Below are 18111 nucleotides of genomic sequence, written 5' to 3' on the forward strand. Positions count from 1 at the left end.
GTTGATCAACCAGCCCATGCGTGAAAGGGAATCCAAGGTAATGTGGACGCTTGCCTCGCAGGCCTGATAAGACGGACCCTTTATGAGGAGGTCGTCCAAGTAAGGTAAAACGACCACTCCTCGCGAGTGAAGAATGGCCATGACGGCCGCCATGACCTTTGTGAATACCCTGGGTGCCGTGGCAAGACCGAAGGGTAAGGCCGTGAACTGGAAATGGTCCTCTAGAACGGCAAAGCGGAGGAACCTTTGATGTGGCGGGAATATTGGAATGTGAAGATAGGCATCCTTGATGTCTATCGATGCCAAGAATTCCCCTCTTTCCATCGAGGCGATGACCGACCTGAGCGATTCCATCCTGAAGTGTCGTACCTTTACGCACTTGTTTAGGAGCTTCAGGTCCAAGATAGGGCACACTTTTCCGTCCTTCTTTGGCACAACGAAGAGGTTTGAGTAGAAACCTTTGAACCTCTCGTGTTCCGGAACAATGACCCCGCTCTGGCGGAGGGAGTGAATGGCGCAAAGGAGGGCGCGAGACTGAGCTCCCGAACTGGGAAGACGAGAGAGGGAAAAAACCGAGTTGGAGGAGGAGCAGAGAACTCCATTTTGTAGCCAGACGACACCAGATCCCTGACCCATTCGTCGTGAACGACGGAGAGCCAGGCTTGCTGAAAAAGGAGTAGGCGTCCGCCTACTCTGGTGGTATCGACTGGCGCCGTTCCCGAGTCATTGAGAAGGGAATCTGGGAGGTCTGGAACCTCTGGTCCTGGGCTGCCTAGGCTTTCCTCGCCAGGACGGATTCGGCCTGAAAGAGGGACGAACGTCTCTGTCTGAGCGAGCGGAACAGTCCGATCTGGAAAAACCGGCCGGATTGGACCAGGCTGGGCTGGTACGAAAGGGCCGAAAACGAAAATAAGGCTGTCGCTGGAAGGCCGACTTGGGCCTCTGTTGTGGAAGGAACTTGCTCTTTCCCCCTGTAGCGTCGGAAATCAGCTGGTCTAGCTTTTCACCAAAAAGACGCCCGCTCTGAAAAGGGAGAGAAATCAGAGATTTTTTAGAGGAGGAATCTGCGCGCCACTCTCTGAGCCAAATGGCCCTTCGGATAGTGATGGCGTTTGAGGCCACCGAGGCTGCGCAATTCGCTGAATCGAGAGATGCGTACATCACGTAATCACCTGCCATGGCAATCTGTTTAGCAAGGTCCGCCATTTCAGCCGGGAGATCCTGTTCATGAATGGATTTCGCTAGAGCATCCGCCCAGGAAACCATTGCCTTGGCCACCCAAGCCGCGGCGAAGGAGGGAGATAGGGAAGAACCTGAGGCTTCGTACACTGAGCGAGCTAGGGAATCTAGCTGGCGTTCAGTGGGACTCTTAATCGTAGCGCCCTCCGGAACGGATAGGAGCGTTTTGGAAGCAAGGCGCGAAACCGGAGGATCTACTAGTGGGGGATCCGTCCAGTCTTTCACGAGATCTGCTGAAAAAGGATACTTCGATACCAGTTCCTTTTTTCCCGTGAAACGCTTATCCGGACGCTCCCTGTGTCGCCTGACTATCTCCAGAAAATCTGGGTGAGAGGCGAACGTCTTATGAGAACGTTTGGATCTGGTAAAGGAGACTGCGTGGTCCGGGGCAGCGTTAGAGTCATCGTCCACTTTAAGTGCGTGATTGACCGCTACAATGAGGGAGTCAACCGTAGATCTAAACTCCGGAGCCTCCGGGTCTAAGGATACCTCAGACTCATATTCAGAGTCGTGAACGCTGCGAGCCCCCAAAGAGGGTGAGCGAGAGGTGGAGCTGCCAGAAGCTGAGTGGCGAGGTGAGAGCTCAGGAGAGGTAGTGCGGATCCGTTTTCTGGATGACCGTGCCTCTTTCCGTACAGAGCGGCCCCTGCTGGCCGACGATTCCCCTGATACGGAGGGATCTCTTAACACCTGTAACGGATTGCCCCGTTCCCCAGGAGGGTTCTGAATGGATTTGATGGCATTGGCTAAAAAGTCCACGGACTGCGACAGCGACGCGACCCACGCGGGGGGGCTAGGTACACCGGACTCGGTGGCGGTGGAGGGCTCCTGGGCACATGGGGCATCGCAGGCTGAGCAGAGGGGGGAGCTCTGAGGCCGAGGAAGTGGAGCCTGGCAGGTGGTACACGCAGAAAAAAAAGGTAGTATGCACCTTAGAAGACTTTTTAGACTTTGACTGGGACATGGTGTACCCTAATGTAAAAATAGACCAGGGTCTAAAACTAAGGAAGCGAGGGCGGCGCTGCAGGGGAGAACCTGACGTGGTCTCCTTACCCCAGGTCCTGTGTCCCGCAGAGAGGAGAGGCGGCGGCGGTGCTGGTGACAGATGATGTGAGGAAACGCTGCACGTGCGGCTGGAGAGCAGGAGCTTGCGGCGTGCAGAGGAACGATCCAAGATGGCCACCGAGAATGGGGAGAGGAGATCTCGCAGAGAGCGAGAAGCGCCAGGACCAAGGGGCGGCGCCGTATAATGACGCGTAATGGGGGGCGGAGCCTATCGGGATGCGGCCTGTGCTAGGCCGAAGCCGGGGACTAAATTTTCGGCTTCGGCCCGGCGCGCGGCCGCTGATGGCCGGAATATACGGGGCCCAGAATAAAAGTGTGCCACCCTAAGAGCGAGCCCTCCGGACCGCAGCGCCGGCGAACCCCCCCCCCCCCGATGGAGCCCCAAGGGGTCTGAGGAGATGAGGTGAGGAGTGCCTGGGGTGGAAGACAGGGACGGTGCAGGGGTTGGGAAGCCTCTATCCACCGACCCCTGAAGGGGGGTGGAGAGGAACCGTCCACCACCTGTATCAGCCGCATAAAACAGTGGTGATGCAGTGTGGGCTGCACAGACGCCACAGGTAATAGGGCCTCTGTACAGCCGAGGGTGAAACCTGGTGGCCAGGGCAGATGTCCGGCAATAAAAAGCCTGGCTGCAGAGGAGGATACTGGAGGTAAAACACCAGTGCTCATCTGTACTTAGGGGGGAGATCGGTGCCCGGGAAAGGGCCCGTCGCCCAAAAGGGTCAGCTCAGGCAGTGGCTCCCACGTCGCAGGAGAGGATACGGAGAGGTGAAACTCCCATGCTCGCCTGTTGTTGGTTCGGGGGAGATCGGAACATGAAAGAATCCGTCGCCCCCTTCGTCCGGAATAGGAAGGGTAAAAAAAATCAGTGAGATTAAAAATCAGTGTGCCTCCTATGGACACTAAGCTTGAACTGGGTCTCTGGAAGCCAGCATGAGGGTGTATACTGCAGGGGAGGAGCTAACCTTTTTTTGTCTCAGCTTAGTGTCAGCTTCCTAGTGACAGCAGCATAACACCCATGGTCATGGTCCTGTGTCCCCCAATGTGGCGAAGGATAAACAAACACTACATACTTACCTTCAGCTGTCTGTCCCCGGCGCTCTGCTTCCTGCACTGGCTGTGAGCGCCGGTCAGCCGGAAAGCAGAGGACAGACAGCTGAAGGTAAGTATGTAGTGTTTGTTTTTTTTACGTTTAGGATGGTAACCAGGGTAAACATAGGGTTACTAAGCGCGGCCCTGCGCTTAGTAACCCGATGTTTACCCTGGTTACCAGCGAAGACATCGCTGAATCGGCGTCACACACGCCGATTCAGCGATGTCAGCGGGAGAGCCAGCGACCAAATAAAGTTCTGGCCTTCTAGCCCCGACCAACGACATCACAGCAGGGGCCTGATCGCTGCTGCGTGTCACACTGAACGATATCGCTAGCCAGGACGCTGCAACGTCACGGATCGCTAGCGATATCGTTTAGTGTGAAGGTACCTTTACAGCGTGTGCTTTGAACTGTGATCATATGGAGTTGTGACCAGAGATGCACAGCAAGTTGTGAGTAACTGGGGATGTGTACACAGAGGGGGAGACACCGTGCCAGTGCAGGCTCCACAGAGAAGGATAGCAAGCTTACAGCTTATCGACAAGTGACTTAGGCCAGAACGGAGGGCACAGGGTGTTCCAGAGTGTAAGATTACATTAGAATTACTCCATTATATGACTTATTTCCCCTACAGTAGTGTGTGGGGCCAGTGTCAGCACCTGTAACACATTTATTGAATGTAGGGGGGTCTCAGGACAACAGCTGAAAGGGAGAAAAACTGAAGCCAGCGATTTATCCATCTTGAGACTATAGAAGTATCAGGATGGTGCTTTTCAGGTGGTGTTGGTAGCCACCGAGGATGGGAGTGAAGGAGCTGTGAAACAGCTCTGGCAGAGAAGCTGGAGTGCATTGCTACTTGGTAAATTAAATGTAGCTGCACAGAGGGTGAGCTGCATCTACAATAACAACCACTGGAGTGAGTGCAGAGGAGCTGAAAAAGGAAATAAGAGGTAAAAGGTCTTGGGGACTTATTGGTGCGGTTGGGAGTCAGCCAGATTATTATATCTTTTAATAACGGATATCCTGATCTGATGGTCAATATCATAAACAAGTAAATGTTACAATAATACAGTGATTTGCCATTAGCATGTTACCCTTGAAGTATGCAAGTACCAGGGGACTAGAGTAAAGGCCCCTTCACATTAAGCGACGCTGCAGCGATACCGACAACGATCCGGATCGCTGCAGCGTCGCTGTTTGGTCGCTGGAGAGCTGTCACACAGACCGCTCTCCAGCGACCAACGATGCCGGTAACCAGGGTAAACATCGGGTAACTAAGCGCAGGGCCGCGCTTAGTAACCCGATGTTTACCCTGGTTACCTTCCTAAAAGCAAAAAAAACAAACAGTACATACTTACCCAACGCTGTCTGTCCTCCAGCGCTGTGCTCTGCACTCCTCCTGTACTGTCTGTGTGAGCACAGCGGCCGGAAAGCAGAGCGGTGACGTCACCGCTCTGCTTTCCGGCTGACCGACGCTCACAGCCAGTACAGGAGGAGTGCAGAGCACAGCGCTGGAGGACAGACAGTGGTAGGTAAGTATGTACTGTTTGTTTTTTTTACTTTTAGGAAGGTAACCAGGGTAAACATCGGGTTACTAAGCGCGGCACTGCGCTTAGTTACCCGATGTTTACCCTGGTTACCAGTGAAGACATCGCTGAATCGGTGTCACACACGCCGATCCAGCTATGTCCACGGGAGATCCAGCGACGAAATAAAGTTCTGGACTTTCTTCAGCGACCATCGATCTCCCAGCAGGGGCCTGATCGTTGGTCGCTGTCACACAGAACGATTTTATTAACGATATCGTTGCTACGTCACAAAAAGCAACGATATCGTTAACAATATCGTTATGTGTGAAGGTACCTTAAATCAAGTTTTTCTTTCTTCTACCTAAGCTATGGAACATCTCAGAAACCACTAGCCTTGGAAAATGATAGCATTAGTTAATCCTCCCAGCAGCGAGAGATGAATGTTGGGTCCCTGGGGGGCTATACATTTTCTGTTTTGTAAAGTAGGAGATACAAAATGAAATATAAAGCAGCACATTATTTACCAAGAGATAAGCCTCAGGATAAAAGAACAAAAGAACTGCAGGCAAACAATGTGTTCAGTTATTAAATGGAAACTCAGGAAGATATCTGCTGATGCATGACGAACCTACCATGGAGTCCAAACAAACCACAATAACTAAAATATGCCACAATCTGATCCTATAAAAAGCACAAAACAAATTTAATCCTAAAAAATGATTTAATAAAATAACAGCTTTGTTAATAGCTATGGTTTCAATTATTAAAATGTCAGCTCTTTTTTCAGCATTATAATGTGTGACTCATGTATATTTAGTAATAACATTTAGTGGGGCTGTTCACAAAAATGTATTTAAATCTGAAAATTTAAGAAAATTATAGCTAGCAAAATATAAAAACCTGTATTCTACTGGTTGCACTTTTTTTTTTAAGCAAGAAAAACATCTTGCTAAAAATGTGAGTGTCTTATAGTCTGGAGGGAGCTTCCTATGATGGAGGAGAACATGGACACAGCGTCCTCCCAATCACTGAGAGAACTGCTCTCTCTTCTCTTCCTGCCCCACAACAATCAATCTGATCAGTGCAGGGCAGAAGTATAAGCCACCAGGACCTGTACATGACTAAACCTGTTTAGGTGCTGCAGATCCTGGCTACTAGTTGAATAACCTTTCAGCTCATGTGATAAGTCACATGCTTGGAAAAAAACTCAAAATGTTGCAAAGTATACACAGTGGGTGCATGTGTGCCCATTGTAATTGTGCGATGTGTGTTTTGACAATGTAGCTGAGTGTGTATCGCTCATGCAGCAGTGTGTGTGTGTGTGTGTGTGTGTGTGTGTGTGTGTGTGTGTGTGTGTGTGTGTGTGTGTGTGTGTATAATAACGCTGTGCAAAAAAGTATTTGCCCCCTTCCTGATTTCCTATTCTTATGCATGTTTGACACACTTAAATGTTTCAGATCACCCATCAAGTTAAAATATTTGACAAAGATAAGACAAGCAATCACAAACTGCAGTTTTTAAATGAAGGCCTTTATTATTAAGGGAAAAAGAAATAAAAAACTACAGAGCCCTGTGTGAAAAAGTGATTGCCCGCTAAACCTAATAACTGGTTGAGCCACCCAGAATCAACTGCAATCAAGTGTTTGCGATAACTGGCAATGAGTCTTTTACAACACTCTGGAGGAGAATTGTTGTAATTCTGCCACATTGCAGGGTTTCCGAGCATAAACCGCATTTTTAAAGGTCATGCTACAGTATCTCAAATCAGATTAAGGTCAGGACTTTGGCCACTCCAAAGTCTTCATTTTGTTTTTCTTAAGCCATGCAGAGGTGGACTTGCTGGTGTGTTTTGGATCATTGTCCTGCTGTATAACCCAAGTGTGCTTCAGCTTCAGGACACAAACAGATGGCCAGATATTCTCCTTCAGGATTTTTTGGTAGCAGAATTCATGGTTCCATTTACCAAAGCAAGTCTCAGGTCCTGTAGCAGCAAAACAGCCCCACACCATCACACTACCGCCACCACATTTTACTGTTGGTATGATGTTTCATGATGATTTCCATTTCTGAAATGCTGTGTTACTTCTACGTCACATGCAATGGACCATACACCTTACAAAAAGTTCAACTTTTGTCTGGTCAGTCCACAGAGTGTTTGCCCAAAAGTCTTGGGGATCATAAAGATGTTTTCTGGCAAACAGACAAGCTTTTATGTTCTTATTGCTCGGCAGTGGTTTTCGTCATGCAGGCCATTTTTGCCCAGTCTCTTTCTTATGGTGGAGTCATGAACACTGAACTTAATGGAGGCAAGTGAGGCTTGCAGTTCTTTGGATGTTGTTGTGGGGTCTTTTGTGACCTCTTAAACGAGTCGTCTCTGCGCTATTGGTTTAATTTTGGTCAGCCAGCCACTCTTAGGAAGGTTTACCACTGTTCCATGTTTTTGTCATTTGTGGATAATGGCTCCCACTGTGATTTTCTGGAGTCCGAAAACTTTAGAAATGGCTTTATAACCTTTCCCAGACAGGTAGATCTCAATTAATTTGTTTCTCATTTGTTACAGAATTTCTTTGGATCGCGGCAGAATGTCTAGTTTTAGAGGACTTTTGGTCTATTTCACTTTTTCAGGCAGGTGCTATTTAAGTTATTTCTTGATTGAAAACAGGTGTGGCTAGGGAATTTGAACTCAACTTCACAAAGATACGATAAACCACGGTTAATTTATGTTTTAAAGGGGGAAGCAATCAGTTTTTCACACAGGGCTCTGTAGGTTTGGATTTCTTTTTCCCTTAAAGGGAAGGTACCGCGTTTGTAGGTCATTAATAAATCACTGTAATGTAGCATAACATGCTGCTATAAGCAAGTTTGAAATGCATGTGAAACAGATTTCATGTGTTATATGAGTTTAAAGAATGCACTGGGGGCTGACATCTTGGTTTTGCAGCAGTAGCAGGGCACTATCAGTGTCAGATTACGGCACCCCATGGACACAGGAGATAATAGACCGGCGCTGACCCTATCTGTAACATTGCAGCAGCATTAGCAGTGAGCTGGGCACGCCTCTGTGGGTTCCACAACTCACTGCTGTAGGTGTGACTAGCTGCCATTTTATTATAGCCCTGTGCTATCTGCCGAGCTCCACTTACTCTCTATCGCAGGACAGAAGAAGCCCTCACTGCTCCTCTGTACTCCAAGCAGGCACACATCCTCTGCTCCTCACAGGCTGCCCTGTGTGCTTCTCCTGCTGTATCTCCGCCTCCCCCTCACACACAGTCCCTGTGATCTCCAGTAAGCTGTACTCACAGCCTGCAGAGAGGGAGGTGACACCTGGAGAGAGAGAGCAGGGCAGCTGACAGGACAGGGATTAAGGTGGGGGAAGGGGGATGGCAAGAATGTTATTCACAAAAATGCTGCTGAGCCCACTGTGTTCTGCTCCTCTGTAAACAAGCTGTGCCTCTGATGCAGTAACTGCTGGCGATAGCAGGTCACAGGGCAGTCACACACAAAATGGTGCTGCCCTGTGATGCTGCTCTTCATTCTTACTGTTGGAGCAGTAACTGCTGACCTCACCATTTCCCTCCCCTTTTGGGTGGTCTAATATCCCTGGGGCAGAGCTGCTAAATCTTACTATAGCTGTTTGAGGTCTAAAACGGAAAATGCTCCCCCTAGTGGTAAATATGTATATTTGTAGAAAAATATATAATATTTTTCATATAGAAATGTTTGCAACCAGTGCAAACATTGCATTAATACATTTTAATTACTATTTTAAACTTAATTTCACAAAAAAACAAAATACAAGAAAACTGGTGGCACCTTCCCTTGAATAATAAAGCCCTTCATTTTTAAAGACTGCATTTCATGTTGTGTTATCTTTGCCTAACATTTAAATTTGTTTGGTGATCTCAAACATAAGTGTGACAAACATGCAAAAGAATAGGAAATCAGGAAGGAGCAAACACATTTTCACACAACTGTATATATTGTGAAGAGAAACATATACAAGGGTCGTTATGTGCCCCCCAGGATGCGCATAGAAGCATAAAATACCGGCTGGAGTGCATTACAATTACAGCCACAGTTGTGGTTACAATGCAAAGTTTAAAAAAAAAAAAAGGGGTGTGGACTTGGTTAAGCTATTTGATCATTTCAGATATCGGAAAACCTGCTACCAGGCTTTTATTTTTGGAGAGGTCTGCAGGATGGTAGACCACTCTAGGTTCTTGCTGTGAAGCTCCTAAACATTTCTGGTGGAAGCAATTACGTCCTTAAGTCCCATGCTAAGTGAAAGAAAGTCCACCAGATCTGTGTGCAATCTAAGGGTATGTGCACACGTCAGGATTTCTTGCAGAAATTTTCCTGACAAAAACCGGACATTTCTGCCAGAAATCCGCATGCTTTTTTTTGCGTTTTTTCATGCGTTTTTGACGCATTTTTCACGCGTTTTATGGTGCGTTTTTTTGAGAGTTTTTCCCCAAATGCATAGAATAGTGGGAAAAACGCAAAAAATCCGCAAAATTAATGAACATGCTGGTTTTTTTTTATCGCGATGCGTTTTTTTCGCGGAAAAAAAAACGCATCATGTGCACAAAACATGCAGAATGCATTCTAAATGATAGGATGCATAATGTATGCGTTTTTAATGAGTTTTTATAGTGTTTTTATCACAAACAAAACGCGAAAAAACATGAACGAGTGCACATAGCCTAAGTGTCACATGGCCTGTCAGTATATACACACCTTTGTAGAAAGGCTACAAAGGCTGCAACACCATAAGCAAGAGGCACAATTAACTACATTACACCATGAAGACGAAACAGATCTCCAAACGAGTCAGTAGCAAAGTTGTTGAGAAGCACAATTCAGAGTTGGGTTCAACAAAAATATCCTAATCTCTGATGATCCCCTAGACCACCATCAAATCCATTATCATCAAATGGAAAGCACATTGGACTGCAACAAACCTGCCAAGAGAGGGCCACACACCCATCAAAACTCACAGTCTGGGCAAAGAGGGCATTAATCAGAGAGGCAGCACAGAGACCAAAGGTAACCCCGAAGGAGCTGAAGAGTTCCCAGAGACTGGAGCATCTATTTATACGACTACAATAAGCCGCACATTCTATAGAGGTGGCCTTTATGGAAGAGTGAAAAAATGATCCTAAAATACATTGTTATTTCCAGTGGTTTTGGGTTGTAGCACTTGGAGTGTAGGCAGTGAGGTGCAGCGCCAATCAGTATCCGTGGTACACCAATGAATCGGGAGAGAAAGAGAGAGATAGAGCTATAGAGACAGAAAGAAAGATTATGGTTCTGATGCCGAACCAAAAATGGCCACCAGAATCCACAGGTGCGTTTTTTATGCGTTTTTGTGCGTTTTTTAAAAAGCGGCAAAAAACGCATGCAGATTTCTTGCAGAAAATTTCAGGTTTTTCTCAGGAATTTTCTGCGAGAAATCCTGAACGTGTGCACATAGCCTAAATCACAGTGCAGTTCTGCAGCAGAAAAATCTGCTGCAGTTCTGCACTAAATCTGCATCGTGTGCACATACCCTTAGGAGGCCATAATGCACACCATTAGTGATGAGCGAACGTGCTTGGATCAGGTGTTATCCGAGCATGCTCGTGTGCTAACAGAGGTTCTTCGGCAATCCCTGCATGTGTTGCGGCAGTCAAACAACAGTGAGAAATGCAGCTATGGGGACTCAAACATTTTTCAAGCACGTCGAAGTCACCCGGTTAGCACCCGAGCATGCTCGGATAACATCTTATCCAATCACATTCGCTCATCACTACACACCATGTTTGGAGGTCAAGGTGCACTGCATATCACCCCCAAAACACCATATCAACAGTGAAAATTGGAGGTGGGAACATCATGGTGTGGGGCTGTTTTTCAGCATATGGCACTGTCAAACTTCAAATTATTGAAGGAAGGATGAATGGACAAATGTACAGGGACATTCCTGAAAAAAAAAAAATCTGCTGCCATCTACCAGGGTGATGAAGATGAAACGAGGGTGGACAGTTCATAGAAGGAGCTCACGGAACCTTCAGGATTTGAAAAAGTGTTTTGTGAAAAAATGAGCCAAAAATCACACCTGAGTAATGCATGCAGCTTTTCTACAAAGTGTTAAATACATTTCTGTAAGCATATTCAGTACTTTTCCCTGTGTCATTTCTCATTATTACATATACCTTAATTTATGGAAATGTATGCTTTGATTTCTTTGCCTGTGTGGATTGGACGGGTTGTTATTGACATCTGTGAGAATTTCATGTTATAGCACCTTTAGATGTTTGTATTTATGTAATGAGGGAGGCTGTGACTCAAGGCTATCAACACTCTTTTTCAAGGTGTGCAGAATTATTAGGTAGCTTGTTTTTCCTCATACAAAATGGGCCAAAAATAGATTTACCCGACTCTGAGGCCATGTTCACACGATCCTTTTTTTCATGCGGAATTGCCGCGATTTTCCCGCTGCGTGTCCGCAGCTGTTTTCCATGCAGGGTACATTACATTGTACCCTATGGAAAACAGGAACTGCTGTGCCCACAATGCGGAAAATAAAAAAAAAAAGCCGCGCTGAATAGCTGCGGGAAAAAAGTACCACCATGTCACTTCTTTTTTCGGAGCCGCAGCGGTTCTGCACCCATTGACCTCCATTGTGAGGTCAAACCCGCAGTAAAACCCGCAGATGAAAAAAATATCTGCGGGTTTTACTGCGGTTTGTGGTGCAGAACCGCTGCAGCAGGAAGTGCGGGGAAGCGGGCGGAAGTGCGTGGGCGGAGTGTGGCTGCCCCCCCGTGCTCCGATCCCGCCCCCCGTGCTCCAATCCCACCGCCCCGTGCTCCGATGCCCCCCCCCAGTGCTCCGATGCCCCCCCCCAGTGCTCCGATGCCCCCCCCGTGCCCTAATCTCCCCCCCTTATACTTACCCGGCGTCCCGGTGTCCGTCCGGCCGTCTTCTCCCTGGGCGCCGCCATCTTGCAAAATGGCGGGCGCATGCGCAGTGCGCCCGCCGAATCTGCCGGCCGGCAGATTCGTTCCAAAGTCCATTTTGATCACTGAGATATAATCTATCTCAGTGATCAAAATAAAAAAAAATAGTAAATGACACCCCCCCCCCCCTTTGTCACCCCCATAGGTAGGGACAATAAAAAAAAATTAAGAATTTTTTTTTTTTCCCACTAAGGTTAGAATAGGGTTAGGGGTAGGGTTAGGGGTAGGGTTAGGGTTAGGGGTAGGGTTAGGGTATTTTCAGCCATTTTAACCCTAAAAAAAACTTCCTAGAAAACACACAGACTCTGCATAGAAAACTGCATAAAAAAAAGGATCAAAAAAACGCATCAAAAAACGCATCAAAAAAGGACAAAAAAAGGACCAGCGTTTTCTGCCAAGAGCTGCAGTTTTTTAAAAAACAGTCCTGAAAAAAAAAGGATGGAAATCAGGAACGTGTGAACATACCCTTAAAAGTCAAAAATTGTTACAAGTCTTAAAAAGGGATGCAGCACTCATGAAATTGCTAAGATTTTAGAGCACGATCACAGAACCATCAAAGGTATCTTGTTGCAAATAGTCAACGGGGTTGCAAAACCGTGTTGAGAAAAAAATGATACACATTATCTGGCAAAGATTTTAAAAGAATCAAACGTGAAGCAGCCAGGAACCCATTATCAACAGTGCTGCCATATTCCAGAACTGTATCCTCCCTGGAGTGTCCAGAAGTACAAGGTGTGCAGTGCTCAGAGTCATGGCCGAGGTAAGGAAGGCTGAAACCTGACCACCTCTGAACAAGACGGAAGTAAAAACATCAAGACCGGGCAGGTCTCTTCTTGGTTTCTCTGGCCTAGAGCAGGAAGATAAGACTCTGCCTACCATCCGTCCCCGGAGCACGAGAATCTCATTAACTGAAAACTTCTAACACTGAACACACAAGAACCACAAGACAGATTTCTTCACCACGGGTATGATTTTAACCAGTATAACGGCACCAACGTGACAGTGACTGTAGTTTAGTGTATTTCACCACTGTTCTACAGCCTTGATGATCGATTTAGTAGTGAGACAATGCTTTTCCCATGTTATACAGTCAGGGCCTCTCCACATAACAGGTATAACAAGTGAGGGGCTCTACTACTACTGGTTTTAAAACATCTGGAGAGAAAAGCACATTCATATCACCCTCTCCTTTACTTATTCTTCTGATAAATGTGGGGCCCAGAAGTGGGTTTATATTCTGTAGATATTTTAGTTTGTATTTATTTATTTTACTAATTTTCAAACCACCATGAATTTCACAGACATTATCGGCATTGTTCCCATTGGGGTTCACAATCTAGATTCCCTATCCGTATGTCTGCAGTGTGGATGGAGACCAGAGAAAACCCTACAAACATGGGGAGAACATATAAATGACTAAATTGGGAAAATCCCTATAATACATAAGACATTAGAGAAGAATACCTGAACTTGTCTGAAGATTCCAGGATTGTATTCATCCAAATAGTTAATGTGCCAGAGTAGAAAAGTGCCATCCACAGGGTGAATGGTGAAGAGCATGTCTGCACTCTTGTTCCACTCTGTAAGGAGAGATTCGATTTTCCGGTCTAATAACACAGTGGGTAGAGGAAGGGTAGTATCAGGTGAAGATGCTTTTGTACTCAAATCTTTTTCGGCTTCTTCATGCTCGGGAGATCCAGTCAAAGACCTTTCACCCTCCGCCTCCCCTAAAACAAAGAATGAGAAAAGTCTGTAGATACATAGTGATGGAGAATTCATTCATTCACCTCTAGATTATGGAAGAATATCTTTCACAATACAACTCTGCCATGTGATGTAAAATGGCTTTTTCTGTCTTCTCCCCGAGGCAAAGTTACACTAACCATTATCGAGTTTCATCAATAAACCGTCCTCATCCTCCTCATCTTCAGCGGGGTCTGACTGCTGCTCCACAATGGTTTTCAGATGCTGTATAAATATTTCAATGGACGATGTAAAGTGCAATTCCTTATTGTTAAGCCAATGGACTACGAAACCTCCAGAGCCTTCATCCAGATTAAATGCCGGCCCAGCCAAAACTGAAGGAATGTCTGGAAAAATGGGAAATATTAGTGATTTTTACCCCTAAAGGTCAGGCTGATTTTTCTTCATTTTATTCTCACTTTCTTCCAAGAGCCATAATCTTATTTTTCCACCCTCTTAGCCACATGAGGGCTTGTTTTTTACGAACGACAGACACCATTCATTTTACCTTATAATTTACTAAAAAAAAAAAAATGGGGATAAAAATTCCAAGTGAGATGAAATGGCGAAAGAAAACGCAATTCCACGTTTGTTTGCTTTTTGGTTTCATGGCATTTACTCTTCAGTAAAAATTACCTATTACCTGGAAATAGAATTTACTGGGTCAGTATAGCTATAGCGATCCTAAACTTGCATATTTTTTTTTATTAAAGTAGGAAAAACAAATTAAGAAACTCTATAAAAAAAAAATGTGCCATTTTTAGATTTCGGTCGATGATTTGTTTCTTCCGGGTTTGACCTGTTAATTTGTAAACATTTGGGACAGATATGATGCTTTGAGCACTGCTCATTGCATCTTTTTGCTTAGTTGTTGCTATCCAAAAATATGCAAGTGTGGAGTTCCAATTATTTGGAACTTTTTTGGACACAGTGATAAAGTGTACTTTTTTTTACAAAGTATTTTTTTTTAATGCAGGAAAAAGCGGTGGGATTTAAATGTTAGGTTCTTTTAAGACTTTAAGAAAAAATAAAAACAACATTGCATTTTCACTCGTTACTGTATTTGTTAGCACCCATAGGGGACCTGAACCGGAGATTGTCTGATCGATTGTACTATATACAGCAATACTACAATTACTGTATATAACAAATGTCACCGTCTCCTATGGACAGCAATGAGTGCACTGTCATCAAGGACACACGGGTCTTCACTGGGCCCTGAGATGTAATAGCAACCTATTGGAGCTTTGCAAGAGGGGGTGGGTGAAGGGCGGTAAGAGCAGCGCCCTGGAAATGCCCCTGTCAGAGGATAATCTGAAGCAGCAGTCACTCCAGCTCTATTCTCTGACCAATGCTTCCTATTGCTAGACTGACAACTACGTTGCCCAAATTCAGTATTTTTTAAAGCATTCTTACTTTGCAGCATCTTTCCCACAGATGTTGGGGAGTTGCACCTGGCTGGCTCTGTATATAACCAGGCTAGGTGTTCACCTTAGTCAGTCAGCTGGGGAAGCAGAGCAGAGGAGATTGTTTTGGAGTCTGAGAAGAGACGACACAGGCCGTGGGCACCAAACTGAAAGTATCAGGGGTTGCTATGGATGAGAGCCATTATATGGGACCGAACTGAGACAGGCTGAGTGGTGTCTGAAGTAGCCAGGGTCTGTATGGTTTAGTTAGTGCCTGGAACGCTGTAATGATTTGGCAGACTGCAGTCACTGCACGGATATTACAATGGAGCAACCACACACAGAAAAGGACAGAAAGGTAAATAAACGGCATAAGCCTTTACCAGTGTTTGGATTTATGCTTGCTGCGATGTGAAAATGACACAAAGAATTAGCGTGATGCGAGATGTGCCTGTGGGCTTCCTGCTGGCTTGGTTGACTTGGTAGCAATTCTGTGTGAGCAGCCAGAACAGAAGACCGTCTTCTGCCCCTTCTCAAGTGTTTCAAGTGATGAATTGTCTGAATAACAGCAAAAAAAAAAAAAAAACACATTCTAAAATCTGATAAGCAGCAAAGCTACCTGGCATAGAAAATACACGGAAGAATGCATGGCCATCCGTCATGTAAGACGTGCTACAATCTGGACTGACCATGCAGTAAAACAAATACTAATATTACGTTTATAGCCTGATTATCCCGCAGGTTAGATGCTCCCAATTAACGATAAAGTGCACATATTTTAATAATCCAAAAGCATCAGGTGAGTGGCGCGCGCCTCCGTGCGCTTTGCCAGAAATCGTACTCCTGTCCCTGACTGGAGTAAGGTTTGTGGCATATGGAGGTAACTAATTATGACTTAGATGAGCTGTGGTGTCACACTCCAGCTCCACCCATTGTGGCAAATCTGGGAAAAATTTGAGAGTGAAAACGGCAAAACACGCAACTTTTTTTTTTTTTTCACACCTCATAGTTGTGCCGGCATTTTGCAACTGTTCAAAGCAATTGACACCAGAATTCTACATGTTGGGTAAACAGACCTTTTTAGGCTCCACACACTATAGTTAATGTCCAGGAGTAATTGTCTAACTAGTCCAGCAAGAATTGCTATCTAGGCTAAACGATGCAAAGCCAGCGGGCTTGTTATAGAATCCACACGAAGGCTGAAATTGAGGAACTACAAGTCATACTTTTCATACCAGAAGAATCAAAAGCTTGCTGTACCAAGGAGAACATGGAGTAATGTGAATTACCGTACACTGAAGTGTGAATCCACCAGCCAATAACTAATAAACATGTTATGCACAAGGATTATTTATTTTTTGGGACGACTATCCAACCAGTTATAATCAAAGATGAATTGTATATAGTATCCTTACCTCCAGAGCATGTTCAATCTTGTCTTTTTGCTTCCCTACGATTGACAAACTGCTGCTGGAGTTGCCATAATCAACTATTTGGCCTCCAAGAAGGCTATCCTCTGGCAAAAGGGTCTCAGCCCAGAGGCGACAAACGCCATCTTGACAGGATGTCAGTAGCACATTGCACACAGATCCCCTGAAACAGAAATGAACGTTCAAATAAGGATGTCAAAGTGATGGAGGATAGTTAAATGAACTACAACCAGGTCCCGGGAAAAGCAGATTATTTTCTGGAGATATTGACTGAATAAGAAACATAATATACATAAAAGTGATATGAGCTCAGAGTCACTGGAATATTAAGTAAAGTGGGTCTTTAACCCTTATCTGTACATAATACATCTGGACACACGTCTACACAATCCACCTATATTAATGCATTCTTAAAAGGGAATCTGTCAGCAGGTTCCTGCTATGTAATCTGAAGACAGCAGGAAATAGTGGTTGAAACACAGAATTAAGGGATGTGTTACCTGTCAAAGACTGTGCTGTTTACTAACTGAAGGACTTATCACTCAAAAATTAACATTGCCGACCAGTCCAGCAACACCCCGTCCTGTGATAAGCAGCTCACTATCTATGGACTTTGTACACAGAGAGCCTGGTGTGGGCGGGGCTAGCTTTCTCAGCTCTGCTTCCTTCTAAATCTAAAAGCTCTGATTGTGTCAGAGGTGCTTTACCCAGTAACCGAAGTGATACATCATTGGATTCAGCTTCTCTTTGCCTACATTATGCTGCTCTCACATGCACAATTTATTTTCCCCTTGACAAAGCATATACGCGAAACGCGCGTCGGGGCGTTTTCTGAGGCTGAGGACAGGCGGACCTTATGGGTATGTGTCGGTCTCTGTATTAACCCTCTATGCACTAGCACTTTGGTAGAGGATGGTTAACTCTCTATGCATGCTATTATGAAGCTATCATACTATACCATATATACCTACCCTATCCCAGAGCCTGGGTTATTTGTTTACCTCAATCTCTTTTCTTGTGCATTTTACTCTGGTACTTTATATCCTTCCTCTTACTGCTTATTGTTTGATGTTACGCTTTTTAGTATTTTGTACACTAAATAGAGTTTGTTACCCTTTTATATTGCCCTTCGAGTGGTGTGTTATGATACTTGGTATCTTTTGGGTTAATGAGGTAGCGAAAACTTGCTGACAGATTCCCTTTAAGAGGTGCCTAAAGATTTACAATTTAATGTAACATAGCCGGTATCTGCTCAGCTTCTGAGCAGCCTACACAGGACATTAAATCATGTCCGATATATGGCTGTATAGAAGGAAGAGGGGAGAAGACACAAGACTACACCCTGAGAATTTTGAACAAGAGGATGTAAAAAATAGTAGTAACAGCAAATGAGACAGTGGACTTGCAAACTCGCAGTCAGTGGGGTAGGAAATAAACAAAGAGAATGGTATCCTTAACGCTAGGGCTACATGGTGACATGTTGCGGACACTGAGATCACCGTGACATATCGGAACATTGGATAGATGTCTTGCGCTGTTGGATTTTCTATCGCTGGTCACAAGTGACACACAACTTGTGTGCGATTTGCAACTCGGCTGTTCTATTCA

At 45.3% G+C, this 18111-nt stretch overlaps 1 protein-coding gene across 3 annotated transcripts in view; it reads right to left on the reverse strand.

The window, feature by feature from the left end:
• The window catches only part of DMXL2 (Dmx like 2), a 199236-nt gene that overhangs the window by 108025 nt on the left and 73100 nt on the right, over positions 1-18111 (reverse strand). For all 3 annotated transcript variants that reach the window (XM_069766009.1, XM_069766008.1, XM_069766010.1), the window contains exons 8-11: positions 16489-16666; positions 15457-15631; positions 13808-14014; positions 13389-13651 (exon numbers count right to left, since the gene is read on the reverse strand). In XM_069766009.1, the coding sequence (XP_069622110.1) occupies positions 13389-13651; positions 13808-14014; positions 15457-15631; positions 16489-16666 (823 nt within the window). The remainder of the gene's footprint in view (positions 1-13388; positions 13652-13807; positions 14015-15456; positions 15632-16488; positions 16667-18111) is intronic.

The sequence above is a fragment of the Ranitomeya imitator genome, chromosome 4 (genome assembly GCF_032444005.1).
Source record: "Ranitomeya imitator isolate aRanImi1 chromosome 4, aRanImi1.pri, whole genome shotgun sequence".
NCBI classification, from domain to species: domain Eukaryota; kingdom Metazoa; phylum Chordata; class Amphibia; order Anura; family Dendrobatidae; genus Ranitomeya; species Ranitomeya imitator.